The sequence below is a fragment of the Gadus morhua genome, chromosome 13 (genome assembly GCF_902167405.1).
Source record: "Gadus morhua chromosome 13, gadMor3.0, whole genome shotgun sequence".
In the NCBI taxonomy this organism is placed as follows: Eukaryota; Metazoa; Chordata; class Actinopteri; order Gadiformes; family Gadidae; genus Gadus; species Gadus morhua.
The window spans coordinates 9690154-9706191 of record NC_044060.1 but is presented as its reverse complement, the minus strand read 5'-3'; the positions used below and the strand labels follow the sequence as shown (position 1 = coordinate 9706191).

Here is a 16038-nt window from a genome sequence, read left to right as displayed (position 1 = left end):
GAGCGATCTTTCAGTGTGTTGAGAAGGCTCCACACCTGGCTTAGGTCAACCATGGGGCAAGGAAGGCTTCACCAACTTTCTCTTTTGTCCATTGGAAGGGAGAAAGCCAAGTTATTGACCGCTTTGCCATCATGTGTTACCTGTGTTACCTGCGTCATCTGTGTTCCCGGTGTTCCTTGCCTTTTTGCGTTAATAAATTACCCTTTACCTGAACCGTCTGCTATTGGGTCCTACCTGCCTGCCTGCCACCTGCTAACAGTGACATAACTAAAGCCTATATCATCAGGTTTGTGGCTAGTGATGAACCCTATTAGATACCTGAGGATGCAGTCTCACCTAAAGCATTTCCTGGGTGCAGCAGAATGAATTACAAGTATATATGCAGTAGAATTCCCATCTGGTATTCATTTACACCCACAGATGGTGTGTCATCTGAGCATGCGTGTGCTGAACATACATGGAAGTGGAATATGGAACAGTACATTATGTACACGTATATTATGCACACGGAACAGTATATTATGTATTTGTTACGATCAAAATAATGAGAACTGAATTGGATTTACACCTAAATATCTGTATCCTGGAGAGACGTTTCACAACTTAAAATAAAATCAACACTCGAAGATACAGTGCAAATCTACTAAAAGTTTAAAAGTTTATTTTGTTTATTTAAATGATGGTTGTCCCTTTGTAGAAGGGACCGAAGACTATAACTAATTACTTTTATTGAGAGAGTTATCAACAGAATTATTTCCAATATGTCATCTACATAACAGTGAAATCAAAACATTTTTTAAGATAGAAAGAGAAACATTTGAAGCAAGTGTGTTATAGTCCCAGAGTTGACATGCAGAAAGTCAGGGCAGAGGGAAAACTGATATCTGGTTTTCACTAGTTCAGTGTTTGTCAGATCGAGTAGAGTTAATATGCTGAAAGTTCAATAAGCTTCTCTAAATGAACGCGGCACAAGACATCATGAGGATGTCTTTAGACTAGATTGAGGGCCAGTAATTTTCCTCTTTTAACACAACAAGTGCCTTTTCAGGTACTTCCGGAAGGTCTTGTCTCGCAGGCCATACACAATGGGACTGATGAGCCTTGGCAGGATACTAATGAATACAGGCACAGTGAAGCGTATGGCAAGCACCGCAGCAGGGAGGAGGTTGGTGAGCCCAATCACGACCAGGTGGCTGACATAGGTGAGCATGCAGAGGACCAGCTGGAAGCCGTGGAGGATCACAGTGTTCCTGCCTTTCTTGGCATCCAGTGAGGCAGCCTTGGCAGCAAACAGGATATTGAAGTAGGTGTAGAAGAGGACGAGCCAGACCAGGACCAGGAAGATGCTGTTAGAAGCGTCTCTCTTCTCCTTGAAGTACGGATTTCTGAACACTGTGGTCGACACACAGAAGACCCTGGAATGGAGGAATTCATGGGACTCTGTCCCAAGCATCACAAAGAGATCTGGTAGGACGGTGAGCCCACTCATCAGCCAGATCAAGCCAATGACCAGGTAGGTCTTCTGCACATTGCAGATTTGGGCATGGTGGAGAGGAAAGCAGATGGCGATGTAGCATTCCATCGCCAGCACCGCGAGTGTGAGGGGTGTGTTAAGGTCAGTCAGGAGGGCCATTATCAACAGCAGGGTACAGAAGGGCACACTCATGTCTAACATGATGTAGGTGAGGACATGAATGAAGCCGAACAGGGTCAGAAGGATCATATCGTTGATGACCAGGTGCATGAAAAGTATGTAACGGGGGTTCATGTAGAAGATCTGGACAGAAAGGTCATGGGTTAAAACTCTTTAACCTAAACTTAATGATTAATGCCATGATTACTTGCCATCTTTCACAAAGACCTGAATCCTTCCCTTGACCTTACCTCAACAATACATACATAACCTTAAAGGGCCCCTACTTTCCCAACAGGTTTGAGGCTTATTAGTCATTGGAAGATATTTCAAAATTGATCCACTGGTGACATCACAAGTGAGGTGTTAATCTTTAACAGATAAATTGACTCCCCAGTTCCCCGCATGGTTGACTGTACCAACTGGTAGGCTGGACTGGATCTATCCATTATACATCTGGGGGGACATCATCCTTTATCGGGATTTCGGTGGAAGTTTTTGAAATGTCGTGCATTCATCAGCCTCACACTATAACCACCCTAACCTCACCAACACCCAACATTAACCACCTAAACCTCACCCAAACCTCTGCAACCATAACTACCCAAACCTCCCCAAACCTAAGAAACCTGAACCAACTAAACCTCATCGGACCTTAACTGGCGAATAAAATAAAATGAAGAGCTTTAAATTAATGTAAGCTGATTTCTAAATGACTTGTGATAATTAATCGGCCCCACACTTTAATCACCTAAACTTCACAAAAAATACATAACCACCTAAACCTGACAAAAACCTATGCAGCCTTAAAGTGATGGACGACAGAAACTATTCAACTTATATTAACCATCTCATATCACAGAGGGATGCATCTACTAAAAACCTACCAAACATATAGTCAAAAAGATGAAGATGCATAAAACACCTCAAATTCCTCAAATAAACGATTGAGGATTGCAGGGGAGGGGCCCGAAGGCCGGCTGACCTGATGTCTGGTGAAGGTGTGGACCAAGGTGCCGTTGATGTAGTTGATGGAGATGCAGAGCGCCACCGTGATAACGTTCTTGATCACGGCTGTGCTCAGCGTGTCCCTGCCCACGGAGGTCCCGCCTGTGGTGTTCCTCTCACTCCTCAGCCTGTCCATGGGCCCCACAACACTCCAAAGCTCTGTCAGAAGAAGAGTGCTGTGGTTATTGAGGAGGTCAACATTCAATTCTGGCACACTGCCAACGTAAAAGTTTTTCAATTAATACAAAAAATATATATATATATATATTTGAGGGCAACAAATGGCAAAGGATCATATATGTATGAAGAAGTTTGAAGCATTGTGAAATTACAGTAAATGGCGAACAACTCTATTCGCATCACCCATGTTGCAAGGACAACATTCAATTCCCTTATAAAACATAGTAAAAACAAACTGCATAAATGTACAATTCATAACATATATGAGATCATTTTCAATTAATCAACAAAAGTACAAATGTAGTTGCACCTGAACATTGTTGCAGAAATAACACACACTGTTGACTGGAGGTAATGTATTTCTACATTATTGTCAATACCATGTCAAAAAAAGTGAGCCATTTAACCTTTTTCTATTGAGCAATTCATCTTTCTCCCTTTCAGTCAAAATGAGTAGGCCTTGAATTAAGAAGTTACATTGTAGTAACACCATTGTATTTGATGAGATATTATACATTTTAAAAGAACGTACCATCAAACATCTCCTGGAGCTTATACTTTATGCCAGGATATCCTAAAAAAACCAAAGTAATATCAGGTTACCGGCAGTGGGGTCCTGACCCCAAGTTTGGGGAAACACTACTGTAGATCATTCAGGTTGTAGCCACACCGGCGGCCAGTAGATAAATAGGCAAGGCAAGGCAAGGCAACTTTATTTATATAGCACTTTTCATACACAAGGCAAACTCAACGTGCTTCACATATAAACATTGTCATACAATAAAATAAAATAATAGGTAAGTAAAAGAAAAACATATGCAAAAAAATAGAAAGTTAAAAAGGCATTTTAGTATTAAAATAAAAATAAAGGCAAAGTTGAAAAAGCTTTTTAGAAAGTGCAATGTATTTAAGATTTAGCAGAAAGCTATAGCAAACATAAAAGTCTTCAGTCTTGTTTTAAAGGTGCTCAGAGTTGGGGCAAGTCTTTAGACAGTAGATACATTCAATAGACAGAAAGTAGCAAAAGAGAGACATACCGACCTAAGCCAGGGACATCGGGACCAGAATCTATCTTGTCCTGGACCAGCACTCAGAGAGGACTTTATGTAGGTTTGTTCAGAGAAGGGTGGCACGCACGTGTGCCATCCTTCTATTGGGACTTGTCTCACCATACGTACAGGATAGTTTGTTTGTGTTTGGGTATGTTTGTGTGTGTGTGTGTGTGTGTGTGTGTGTGTGTGTGTGTGTGTGTGTGTGTGTGTGTGTGTGTGTGTGTGTGTGTGTGTGTGTGTGTGTGTGTGTGTGTGTAAAAATGATTTATTGTTGGATGCTATATTATTTATTTGTGTGGGGTCATTTAATTCCTTGATGTTCAGAATGAGAAACTATGTCGAACTTATTGCGCTTACCAAATCCCCAAATAGTAATATTATCATATTGGATTATCTATTTCTTATCTCATCATCTTGAGAAGTTATTGTGGAGGCTCGTGGCCTCAAAAAATAGTACGCTTTCTTGATAATACGAATATAACCATGTACCTTTTTCCAGTGATGCATTACAGATGGTTCATTTTTGATAAAAAATAATTGCTTGAATAACTTGAAATAATTCTTTATTTATGTCAAGTTGTGAAACTTTGAATGGTCAAAGCCTTCTCGCCTCCAGCCTTTCCAATAATTCTTCAGTAAACCTCAAACAGAAACTATTTTAAATTTTTCGAATGTTTTAACACACACACACACACACACACACACACACACACACACACACACACACACACACACACACACAAACACACACACACACACACAAAATGTTGCAAGATTCCTTCATAGCAAGGGCATAGACATTGCATAAACACAACCTAAAGGTCACGTTAAGCATGTGTCAATATACTGTGTTAAGGAAACTGAAAAGGGCCACCACGAATAGCAATCTTTCCATCAACCGCCCCTCCACACTTTATAGCATATAATTCCAAAAGCCAAAACTATACAATCTGAAATCTAAAAAACGATTTCTGGAGCAATATCAATGCTACACTGTGCTGTGCTGTCCTTAACCTACCTGTTAGCCTCCTTAGGCAAGACGTTTTAAGCATTACCTGCTCCTAAATGGCCCTGCTCCATATTCACTATCTAGCCCCTACCCACACCTCAATGACCTGCTGCTGTTTTCCGTGTCCAACCTCTACGTTGTCTACCTATCCTTTATGACCCTTCTCTGTAATCACTGTGTCAGGCTATTGTGAGCAAGGTACCTGATGTTTGGTGAAGGTATGGACCAGGGTGCCGTTGATGTAGTTGATGGAGATGCAGAGCACCACGACAATGACGTTCTTGGCGACGACTGTAGTAAACGTTTCTGTAATAAGGAGAGCTGAGGAATTTCTCCCGACCAACGACTCATTCAGTGTTCTAACGTCTCTTACCCTATACCTGGAAGAACAGATTCAGTAGTAACATTTATTCTAATGTTAATATCACATTAAATTGCTTGCCCTTTACTTTTTTCTAAATAAATTATTTAAAAAAAGTTAAGACTACATTCCAGTACTACTTCTAGTACATACTATGAGGGTAATACTAATACAGTTCAGATTAGTACATTTAGTAAACATCTTTTAAATATAAAACCATACTCGTCCATCTCTGCTAGATGTCTTGCCAATACTGACCCTTGCCAATACTGATCGCAGAATACGATCGTTTATATAGAACCTCTTAAAGTCCTAGGGGCTTGTAAAACGTGTGTGTGTGTGTGTGTGTGTGTGTGTGTGTGTGTGTGTGTGTGTGTGTGTGTGTGTGTGTGTGTGTGTGTGTGTGTGTGTGTGTGTGTGTGTGTGTGTGTGCGTGTTATAATGAGTGTGTTATAATGAGGCGATTATAATGAGTGTGTGTGTGTGTGTGTGTGTGAGTGATAGATAAAGATTGCATGTGTGCATGTGAGTGATGGATAGAGATTGTGTGTGTGTGTGTGTGTGTGTGTGTGTGTGTGTGTGTGTGTGTGTGTGTGTGTGTGTGTGTGTGTGTGTGTGTATGTGTGTGTGTGTGTGTGTGTGTGTGTGTGTGTCATAATGTATTGTGTTTTTCTCTGTAAGTAAATTCGTAGTAATTTGTTTTGACACAATATTATAACAAGTTCAATTGGATAGCTTCCAGCATTTAATGAAAACATAAATATGAGTCGTTTAACACAACTTCAACAAACGAATGCATAGATCAGTAGCATTTGACAACATAATTCAAACATCAGTGCCTTCAATTATAAGGACCTCTTCTCTAAATCTCAGTTCATCAACATTAAATCAAAGTGTGACTTGGCCTTGTCTCCCATTTTGTTTTGATTGGTCACTAAATCAGCATTTTTTTCACCTGAAGAACATTGCAAAATTGGGGAACCTTATGTCAGAGTGTGACCTAGAATAACGTATTACCACTGTTATTTCAAGCAGGATAGACTACGGTAATGCCCTTTTAACTTGGATTCCCCAAATAACTATAAAGCAACTACAAGCTACACAAAACGCTGCCGCTAGGGTGCTAACTAGGACTAAGAGGAGTGAGCACATCACCCCTATCCTAAGGTCCTTACACTGGCTTCCTGTTATTTATAGAATTGAATTTAAAGCTCTACTTCTTGTTTTTAAAGCACTAAAGGGCATTGGACCAAACTATATACAATATAAAGAAAATTGTTTTTGAATATACATGACATGTTCATACAGCACATCTTTTTCTCCCATTATTTTTTCTAGTATATGTGTGATTTCATTGAAGGTCTTTCATTATATTGCTTGCATGTACTTCTTCACTATAAAAAATACTGATGTCTTTTTCTCTGTAAAGCACATTGAACTGCTTGGTGTAAGAAATGCGCTATACAAAAAAAATTGTATCTGGAACATCTGGAATACAACAAAGGTAATATTTTTCTTGTTTCTTTTATTATTTAGAAACCTGCTTTTTGATTGTGATGGTTTGGTTTGGTTTCTATGATGACTTCACACATCAAATATCTACTGAGATAGTTCCGGAACTTCTTATCTCTTACTCCATAAACAATGGGGCTTAGGAAGCGTGGCATGACCTGAATAAAGACATATAAGGCGAACATACTTTCGTAGATATGCTGGGGGAAAAGGTACAGCAGGGCTGCCTGAAGTAGGGGCATTATGTAAGTCATCATGCAGAGCAGGAGCTGGAAGCCATGCAGAAGCAGAGTGTTCCTCGCCTTCTTCACATCTGCGTTGGCCGCCTTGGCCGCGAACAGAACATTGAAATAGGTGAAGAACAAGGTTAGCCAGACCACAACTAGACAGATGATGTGGGAGGTGTTCCTCTTCTGGATGCTGCTCCTGAAGACTGTGTCCCGGGTGCAGAACACCCTGCTATGAAAGAAGCTTGGAGGCTCAACTATTATGAGCAGGAAGATGTCGGGTAGGATGGAGATGGCACTCGCCCCCCAAATCAAACCTATCAGGATGTAGGTTCCCTTCACAGTGCAAATCTGTAGGTAACGCATAGGGAAGCACACAGCTACATAGCACTCCACTGCCATACAGGCCAGGTTGAGAGGGGTGTTGAGGGTAGTGCAGATGGAAATGACCAGCAGGAGGCAGCAGAAAGAAACGTTGATGGTGTTGAAGATGTACCAGATAACGATCAGAAGCCCAGACAACGACAGCTGGATGATATCGTTGAGAACCAGGTGGATGAAGAGGATGTATCGAGGGTCCACCCTAAAGAGCTGCAGGAGAAAGAGGTAGTAATGGTTAGGGTATTCCACTCCAAGCATAAACATTGTTTAATCATCAATGTCGACCCTCTCCCTCCCTCCCTGCACCTTAAAAGGTTGCAGGATTCATACAGCCCTTCTTCACATCTTCACACCTACATGTAAGAACTATTGTATGAGTTCGAGTTTAAAGAGATGCCAAAATCATTCACCAGCTATCAGTGAGTGTAATGTGCCATTACAATATCTGTTCAAGTTGACGGCCCGTGTCTGCATGACCCAATACATATTTTAGAGCGCTCCCAGTTCATCTCTCATCCATCCGGGAAGCTCTTCCCTGCATGATTCAGGGAATCCATCTTTCCTATCAAAAACAGTTGCATGAAAAGTGACCCTTCTCAATGGCAGAGAAACCTAGGGATGGAGCAAAGTAGAGCGAGGGGATGATTTTTGTTTTGTTTTTCTTTCAAAATCTTGTGCTCTTTCCTGCCGCCTCTCTTTACAACTTATCAATCTTAGCTACATCACCTTAATCTACCATATCTTTATTCACTTTTAGCTGCTTTGGATAAAAGACAACATTTCTAATATTAAATATATGACTCAGTCTCTACTGACAAACAGAATCAGAATGACAGGCCAAGCACACACACACACACACACACACACACACACACACACACACACACACACACACACACACACACACACACAAAATGTTGCAATATTCCTTCATAGCAAGAGCATAGACATTGCATAAACACAACCTAAAGGTCACGTTAAGCATGTGTCAATATACTGTGTTAAGGAAACTGAAAAGGGCCACCACGAATAGCAATCTTTCCATCAACCGCCCCTCCACACTTTATAGCATATAATTCCAAAAGCCAAAACTATACAATCTGAAAACTAAAAAACGATTTCTGGATCAATATCAATGCTACACTGTGCTGTGCTGTCCTTAACCTACCTGTTAGCCTCCTTAGGCAAGACGTTTTAAGCATTACCTGCTCCTAAATGGCCCTGCTCCATATTCACTATCTAGCCCCTACCCACACCTCAATGACCTGCTGCTGTTTTCCGTGTCCAACCTCTACGTTGTCTACCTATCCTTTATGACCCTTCTCTGTAATCACTGTGTCAGGCTATTGTGAGCAAGGTACCTGATGTTTGGTGAAGGTATGGACCAGGGTGCCGTTGATGTAGTTGATGGAGATGCAGAGCGCCACGACAATGACGTTCTTGGCGACGACTGTAGTAAACGTTTCTGTAATAAGGAGAGCTGAGGAATTTCTCCCGACCAACGACTCATTCAGTGTTCTGAGGTCTCTTACCCTATACCTGGAAGAACAGATTCAGTAGTAACATTTATTATAATGTTAATATCACATTAAATTGATTGGCTTTTACTTTTTTTAAATAAATTATTCAAAAAAAGTTAAGACTACATTCTAGTATGACTTCTGGTACATACTATGAGGGTAATACTAATACAGTTCAGATTAGTACATTTAGTAAACATCTTTTAAATATAAAACCATACTCGTCCATCTCTGCTAGATGTCTTGCCAATACTGACCCTTGCCAACACTGTTCGCAGAATACAATCGTTTATATTGAACCTGTTAAAGTCCTAGGGGTTGTAAGATGTGTGTGTGTGTGTGTGTGTGTGTGTGTGTGTGTGTGTGTGTGTGTGTGTGTGTGTGTGTGTGTGTGTGTGTGTGTGTGTGTGTGTGTGTGTGTGTGTGTGTGTGTGTGTGTTTGAGTGTGTGTGCGTGTGCGTGTGTGTGTGTGTGTGTGTGTGTGCGTGTGTGTTTGTGTGTGTGTGTGTGTGTGTGTGTGTGTGCGTCTGTATGTGTGTGTGTGTGTGTGTGTGTTTGTGTGTGTGTGTTTTTGTGTGTGTGTGTGCGTGTCCGTGTGCGTGTGTGTGTGTATGTGTGTGTGTGTTTGTGAAACCTAAGTGAAATAAAGAAAAAGCTGAACATTTTACTTTTTCTTACTTAAATATTACTCATGGCTCAAAACATTTCATAAGAATATGATTTTAGTGATCTAGTCTCTAGGTACCCTATACTTGCATTATAAGTACTCTTACACTTTTGACACTATACTTGGGCGCACACGGAACTGCACTTTAAGATCACCTTTCCTAGTCTGTAAATTAACTTTAGGTTCACATTTAGAACACCAATACACTATTTTTATGATACTTGGAGGAATTGTATGTAGTTTTATGTAGCAAACGATCTCTTTATACACATTTAAGTTATAATTAATACAATGAGATAAATTCATAATTTGCACTTGTTGATGCTCCCTAGTTTTCGATGAGTATTCAGTTTGGTATTTTTTCCTCTGAAACATTGAAGTGATAGTCTGGGAACCAGATGGATCTGAGAGCTAATTTAATATTTGTTCTGACAGGTTGTCTGGCCCGCCTCCCGATCAGACAGATTTCTAGCCATAATAGCCTGGTTCAGGTCAATCATAACCATATATCTATATGGGCAGGATTGAAATGGTGGCCAGAGGTCCAATATGGCTGTTGCTGATCTTTGTCGAATCTGCTATGTATGAATTGATTTGGCCAGTATATTTTCTCTAAGATCATATCAAAAAACTGCACTTAAAGTTTTGTTTGATTACAAAGATGTGTTTGCTGTATCGCCGATCAACATTTGCGGCAACTGTAGGGAATAGATTTTGGTTTAAAGCTTTATAAATGATTGAAGAAACTAAAAAAGCTTTTTCCCCATCGTTGTTGGGCCACTTATCAAACAGCTCAGTTAATCATCAATATAACTGTCATGCAGATTCACTTTGTAGGCTCAAGTCTAAACTAATGCAATGCTCTACTGTCTTGTTTGCAAAGTGAGCATTTATACTCTCTTAATTGCAGGCAAAAATTCCACAGAGTCAAAAGATGAATGTCAATCATTTTTTATTTCCGAGTGAACGCATGAATCTTAAATGGATCAAAAGTGGTGAACCGCAATCTTGGCTTAATACATTTCCACTGTAAGACTACGATGTCAACTACAGCGAAATTCTAACAGTAATCTACTGCATTTAGGTTTTAAAGTATAATGCTGTGGAAAAACTGTGCATTGTGGGCATCTCAATGATCGTTCAAGCATTTAATCAGTCAGTGCAGATTAAATGGTGGTAACTCTCTATTCTTTTGATTTGCTCATCCTAGCGTTTGATCATTCTGAGCATCGAAGGCCCTTCCATAGAGCTCCCTGGCAGAACTTTAAGCAGGAGCTTCCGGAAGGTCCTGTCTCTGAGGCCGTAGATGAGCTGGGCTGATGAGCAGAGGCAGGATCTGGATGAGGATGAACAGTGAGAAGTGAATAGATAAAGCCCCTTCCGGAAAGAGAGCGGACAAACCTTCCACAAACAAGGGCCACCGGTACGTGAGCATGCTCGTAGCAGCTGAAAGCCGTGGAGGACCACTGTGTTCCTTGCCTTTTTGGCATCTGCTGAAACACCCTTGGCAGCGAATAGGATTTTGAAATATGCGTAGAAGAGGATGAACCAGACAAGGACCAGGAAGATGATGTAGGAGACGTCGCTCTTCTCTTTGAGGAGGGGGTTTCTGAAGACTCTGTCCCCAACACAGAAGACCCTGGATAGGAAGAAACCCAGGGGCTCCGTCCCAAGCGCCACAAAGACATCATAGGGCGGCGAGCCAGCTCATCACCCAGATCAAGCCAATAACCAGGTAGGTCTTCCTCACCGAGCAGATCTGGGCATGGCGGAGAGGAAAGCAGACGGCGATGTAGCCCTGCAGCGCCATCACCGCTAGGTTCAACGGTGTGTTAGTGTTAGTGCAGACGATGATTAGGAGCAGGCAGATGCAGATTGCCACATTGATGTTGAACGGGAGGTCAGTCAGCAGCAGCAGGGACATTTGGGAGAGAAGGAACATGTCATTGACCACCAGGTGCATGAAGAGGATGTAAAAGAGAGTTCAGGTGCAGCCCCTGGCAGCAAGGAGAAGAGACATATGCACAAATATTAAAATCAAGAAGCCACATGGTCAGATCATGGAAGGGGTAATGTTAATATTGTGCAGTAATACTATTTTATACATATATATATACATATATATATATATATATATATATATATATATATATATATATATATAATACATTTTAATAAATACTATTACGACCACTTTCAAAATATATTAATAGCATTTATAACTATTATACAAACAGTAAAACCCCTGTATGAAAGTCATTCCATCAATCTCAGAATGTGTTAAAATGTTCCCTTTTTCCATTTAGCAATTCCATAATATATTATTTAAATCAACTACCAGAGGAACCTGAACAAACTGACATGGTTCCTGTGGAAGGTGTGCACCTTGAGGACATTGTAGTTGATGGAAATGCAAAGAGCCGCAGCCATGACATTCTTGGTAACGCCAGACCACGTATCCCGGTATAAGACCACTGTGAAGTTACCGTTCGATGAACCATCCATCTGTAGGATAATTCTGTGACCATAGGGAAACAAATTCAACAACAATTTAAATGAGATTCCAAACGAGTTTTTTTTAATAATCGGCAAGTTTACAATAAATGTAAACTTATTTTTAAGGGTCAAATAATTAACGTTAATTACATTAATGCAATGTATGTTAGCTATAGGGTTAGGGTTAAACCTTAAATATTTTTCATTAATGTTTAAGTATTGTACCCTTTTTTGTAAAATGTTACAGCTAAGGCCCACCACAATCCCAACCAACCATTCACTGCATACCCACATATAATTTTAGTGCATGATTATGAAAAATATCACACACACATTGTAGTGCATGATTATGAAAAATATCACGCACACATAATACCGTATGTATTATTATTATTATTATTATTACTCCCAGGATACTACTAGGTCTTTGCCATTTTCACAATATTTTTGAAAATCATTTATTGACACAAAATATGCTGAAAATAAAGTAGATAAATAACTAAACTACCAAAGAGATCGGTACAACGAGCAGAATTTAGTTAAACAAAAACAGTTAAATATTAGGTGCTGTTTAGCATGTGCAATGTTCGCATACAGCAGAAGGCCCTGGAAGACATTGAAATATAGAAGTTTGAATATATACATTGGATATTGAATATTATTAGTAGATAAGTACATTGTGTGAATGAAGCTCACAGTTGAAAATAAATACAGTTCACAGTATTGAATATAGTGCAAATACAGAGTGTCATCAGTGTTTGAGAGAGTCATTCAGCAGCCTGATGGTCTATGGATAAAAACTGTTTTTAGGTCTGGTTGTTCTGGCTTTCATGCTCCTGTAGCGTCTGCCAGATGGTAGCATTGTGTACAGTGTGTGCTGGGGGTGTGTAGTGTCCTTGGTGATGTTGTGTGCCCTCTTTGTATCCCTCTTTAATAACTATAAAGCAACTACAAGCTATACAAAACGCTGCTGCTAGGGTGCTAACTAGGACGAAGAGGAGTGAGCACATCACCCCTATCCTAAGGTCCTTACACTGGCTTCCTGTTATTTATAGAATTGAATTTAAAGCTCTACTTCTTGTTTTTAAAGCACTAAATGGCATTTGACCAAACTATATACAATATATATAAAAAATATATATATGTACACGACATGTTCATACAGCACATCTTTTTCTCCCTTTATTTTTTCTAGTATATGTGTCATTTCATTGAAGGTCTTTCATTATATTGCTTGCATGTACTTCTTCACTATGAATGATACTGTTGTATTTTTCTCTGTAAAGCACATTGAACTGCTTGGTGTAAGAAATGCCCTATGCAAAAAAAATTCTATCTGGAACATCTGGAATACAACAAAGGTAATATTTTGCTTGTTTCTTTTATTATTTAGAATCCTGCTTTGTGATTGTGACGGTTTGGTTTGATTTTTATGATGACTTCACACATCAAATATCTACTGAGATAGTTCCGGAACTTCTTATCTCTTACTCCATAAACAATGGGGCTTAGGAAGCGTGGCATGACCTGAATTAAGACATATAAGGCGAACATACTTTCATAGATATGCTGGGGGAAAAGGTACAACAGGGCCGCCAGAAGTAGGGGCTGTATGTAAGTCATCATGCAGAGCAGGAGCTGGAAGCCATGCAGAAGCAGAGTGTTCCTCGCCTTCTTCACATCTGCGTTGGCCGCCTTGGCCGCGAACAGAACATTGAAATAGGTGAAGAACAAGGTTAGCCAGACCACAACTAGACAGATGATGTGGGAGGTGTTCCTCTTCTGGATGCTGCTCCTGAAGACCATGTCCCGGATGCAGATAACCCTGGCATGAAAGAAGCTTGGAGGCTCCACTATCACGAGCAGGACGATGTCGGGTAGGATGGAGATGGCACTCGCCCCCCAAATCAAACCTATCAGGATGTAGGTTCTCTTCACAGTGCAAATCTGTAGGTAACGCATAGGGAAGCACACAGCTACATAGCACTCCACTGCCATACAGGCCAGGTTGAGAGGGGTGTTGAGGGTAGTGCAGATGGAGATGACCAGCAGGAGGCAGCAGAAAGAAACGTTGATGGTGTAGAAGATGTACCAGATAACGACCAGAAGCCCAGAAATCGACAGCTGGATCATATCGTTGAGGACCAGGTGGATGAAGAGGATGTATCGAGGGTCCACCCTAAAGAGCTGCAAGAGAAAGAGGTAGTAATGGTTAGGTTATTCCACTCCAAGCAGAAACATTGTTAAATCATCAATGTCGACCGTCTCCCTCCCTCCCTGCACCTTAAAAGGATGTAGGATTCATACAGCCCTTCTTCACATCTTCACATACATGTACTATTATATGAGTTTGAGTTTAAAGAGATGCCAAAATCATTCACCAGCTATCAGTGAGTGTAATGTGCCATTACAATATCTGTTCAAGTTGACGGCCTGTGTCTGCATGACCCAATACATATTTTAGTGCGCTCACAGTTAAATTCTCATCCATCCGGGAAGCTCTTCCCTGCTTGGTTCAGGGAATCCATCTTTCCTATCAAAAACAGTTGCATGAAAAGTGACCCTTCTCAATGGCAGAGAAACCTAGGGATGGAGCAAAGTAGAGCGAGGGGATGATTTGTGTTTTTTTTTTCTTTCAAAATCTTGTGCTCTTTCCTGCCGCCTCTCTTTACAACTTATCAATCTTAGCTACATCACCTTAATCTACTATATCTTTATTCACATATAGCTGCTTTGGATAAAAGACAACATTTCTAATATTAAATATATGACTCAGTCTCCACTGACAAACAGAATCAGAATGACAGGCCAAGCACACACATACACACACACACACACACACACACACACACACACACACACACACACACACACACACACACACACACACACACACACACACACACACACACACACACACACACACAAAATGTTGCAATATTCCTTCATAGCAAGAGCATAGACATTGCATAAACACAACCTAAAGGTCACGTTAAGCATGTGTCAATATACTGTGTTAAGGAAACTGAAAAGGGCCACCACCAATAGCAATCTTTCCATCAACCGCCCCTCCACACTTTATAGCATATAATTCCAAAAGCCAAAACTATACAATCTGAAATGTAAAAAACGATTTCTGGAGCAATATCAATGCTACACTGTGCTGTGCTGTCCTTAACCTACCTGTTAGCCTCCTTAGGCAAGACGTTTTAAGCTTTACCTGCTCCTAATTGGCCCTGCTCCAAATTCCCTATCTAGCCCCTACCCACACCTCAATGACCTGCTGCTGTTTTCCGTGTCCAACCTCTACGTTGTCTACCTATCCTTTAAGACCCTTCTCTGTAATCACTGTGTCAGGCTATTGTGAGCAAGGTACCTGATGTTTGGTGAAGGTATGGACCAGGGTGCCGTTGATGTAGTTGATGGAGATGCAGAGCGCCACGAGAATGACGTTCTTGGCGACGACTGTAGTAAACGTTTCTGTAAAAAGGAGAGCTGAGGAATTTCTCCCGACCAACGACTCATTCAGTGTTCTGAGGTCTCTTACCCTATACCTGGAAGAACAGATTCAGTAGTAACATTTATTCTAATGTTAATATCACATTAAATTGCTTGCCTTTTACTTTTTTTAAATAAATTATTTAAAAAAAGTTAAGACTACATTCTAGTATTACTTCTAGTACATACTATGAGGGTAATACTAATACAGTTCGGATTAGTACATTTAGTAAACATCTTTTAAATATAAAACCATACTCGTCCATCTCTGCTAGATGTCCTGCCAATACTGACCCTTGCCAATACTGTTCGCAGAATACAATCGTTTATATTGAACCTGTTAAAGTCCTTGGGGCTTGTAAGACGTGTGTGTGTGTGTGTGTGTGTGTGTGTGTGTGTGTGTGTGTGTGTGTGTGTGTGTGTGTGTGTGTGTGTGTGTGTGTGTGTGTGTGTGTGTGTGTGTGTGTGTGTGTGTTTGAGTGTGTGTGGTGTGT

General features: G+C 40.6%; 3 protein-coding genes across 3 annotated transcripts; all 3 read right to left on the bottom strand.

Moving 5' to 3' along the window:
• Window positions 1-1023: 1023 nt before the first annotated feature.
• Window positions 1024-2777, bottom strand: LOC115557119 (odorant receptor 131-2-like). The gene is made up of 2 exons (XM_030374706.1): window positions 2619-2777; window positions 1024-1777 (listed from the first exon to the last, which is right to left on the bottom strand). Exons 1-2 carry the CDS (start codon window positions 2775-2777, stop codon window positions 1025-1027), a joined length of 912 nt encoding a protein of 303 aa, XP_030230566.1. The 3' UTR covers window position 1024.
• Window positions 2778-5066: 2289 nt separating this feature from the next.
• Window positions 5067-9112, bottom strand: LOC115557118 (odorant receptor 131-2-like). Its single transcript, XM_030374705.1, has 4 exons — window positions 9105-9112; window positions 8725-8902; window positions 6784-7573; window positions 5067-5173 (listed from the first exon to the last, which is right to left on the bottom strand). Exons 1-4 carry the CDS (start codon window positions 9110-9112, stop codon window positions 5067-5069), a joined length of 1083 nt encoding a protein of 360 aa, XP_030230565.1.
• Window positions 9113-13435: 4323 nt separating this feature from the next.
• On the bottom strand, window positions 13436-15810 carry LOC115557117 (odorant receptor 131-2-like). Its single transcript, XM_030374703.1, has 3 exons — window positions 15803-15810; window positions 15423-15600; window positions 13436-14233 (listed from the first exon to the last, which is right to left on the bottom strand). Exons 1-3 carry the CDS (start codon window positions 15808-15810, stop codon window positions 13436-13438), a joined length of 984 nt encoding a protein of 327 aa, XP_030230563.1.
• Between the last annotated feature and the right edge of the window lie 228 nt (window positions 15811-16038).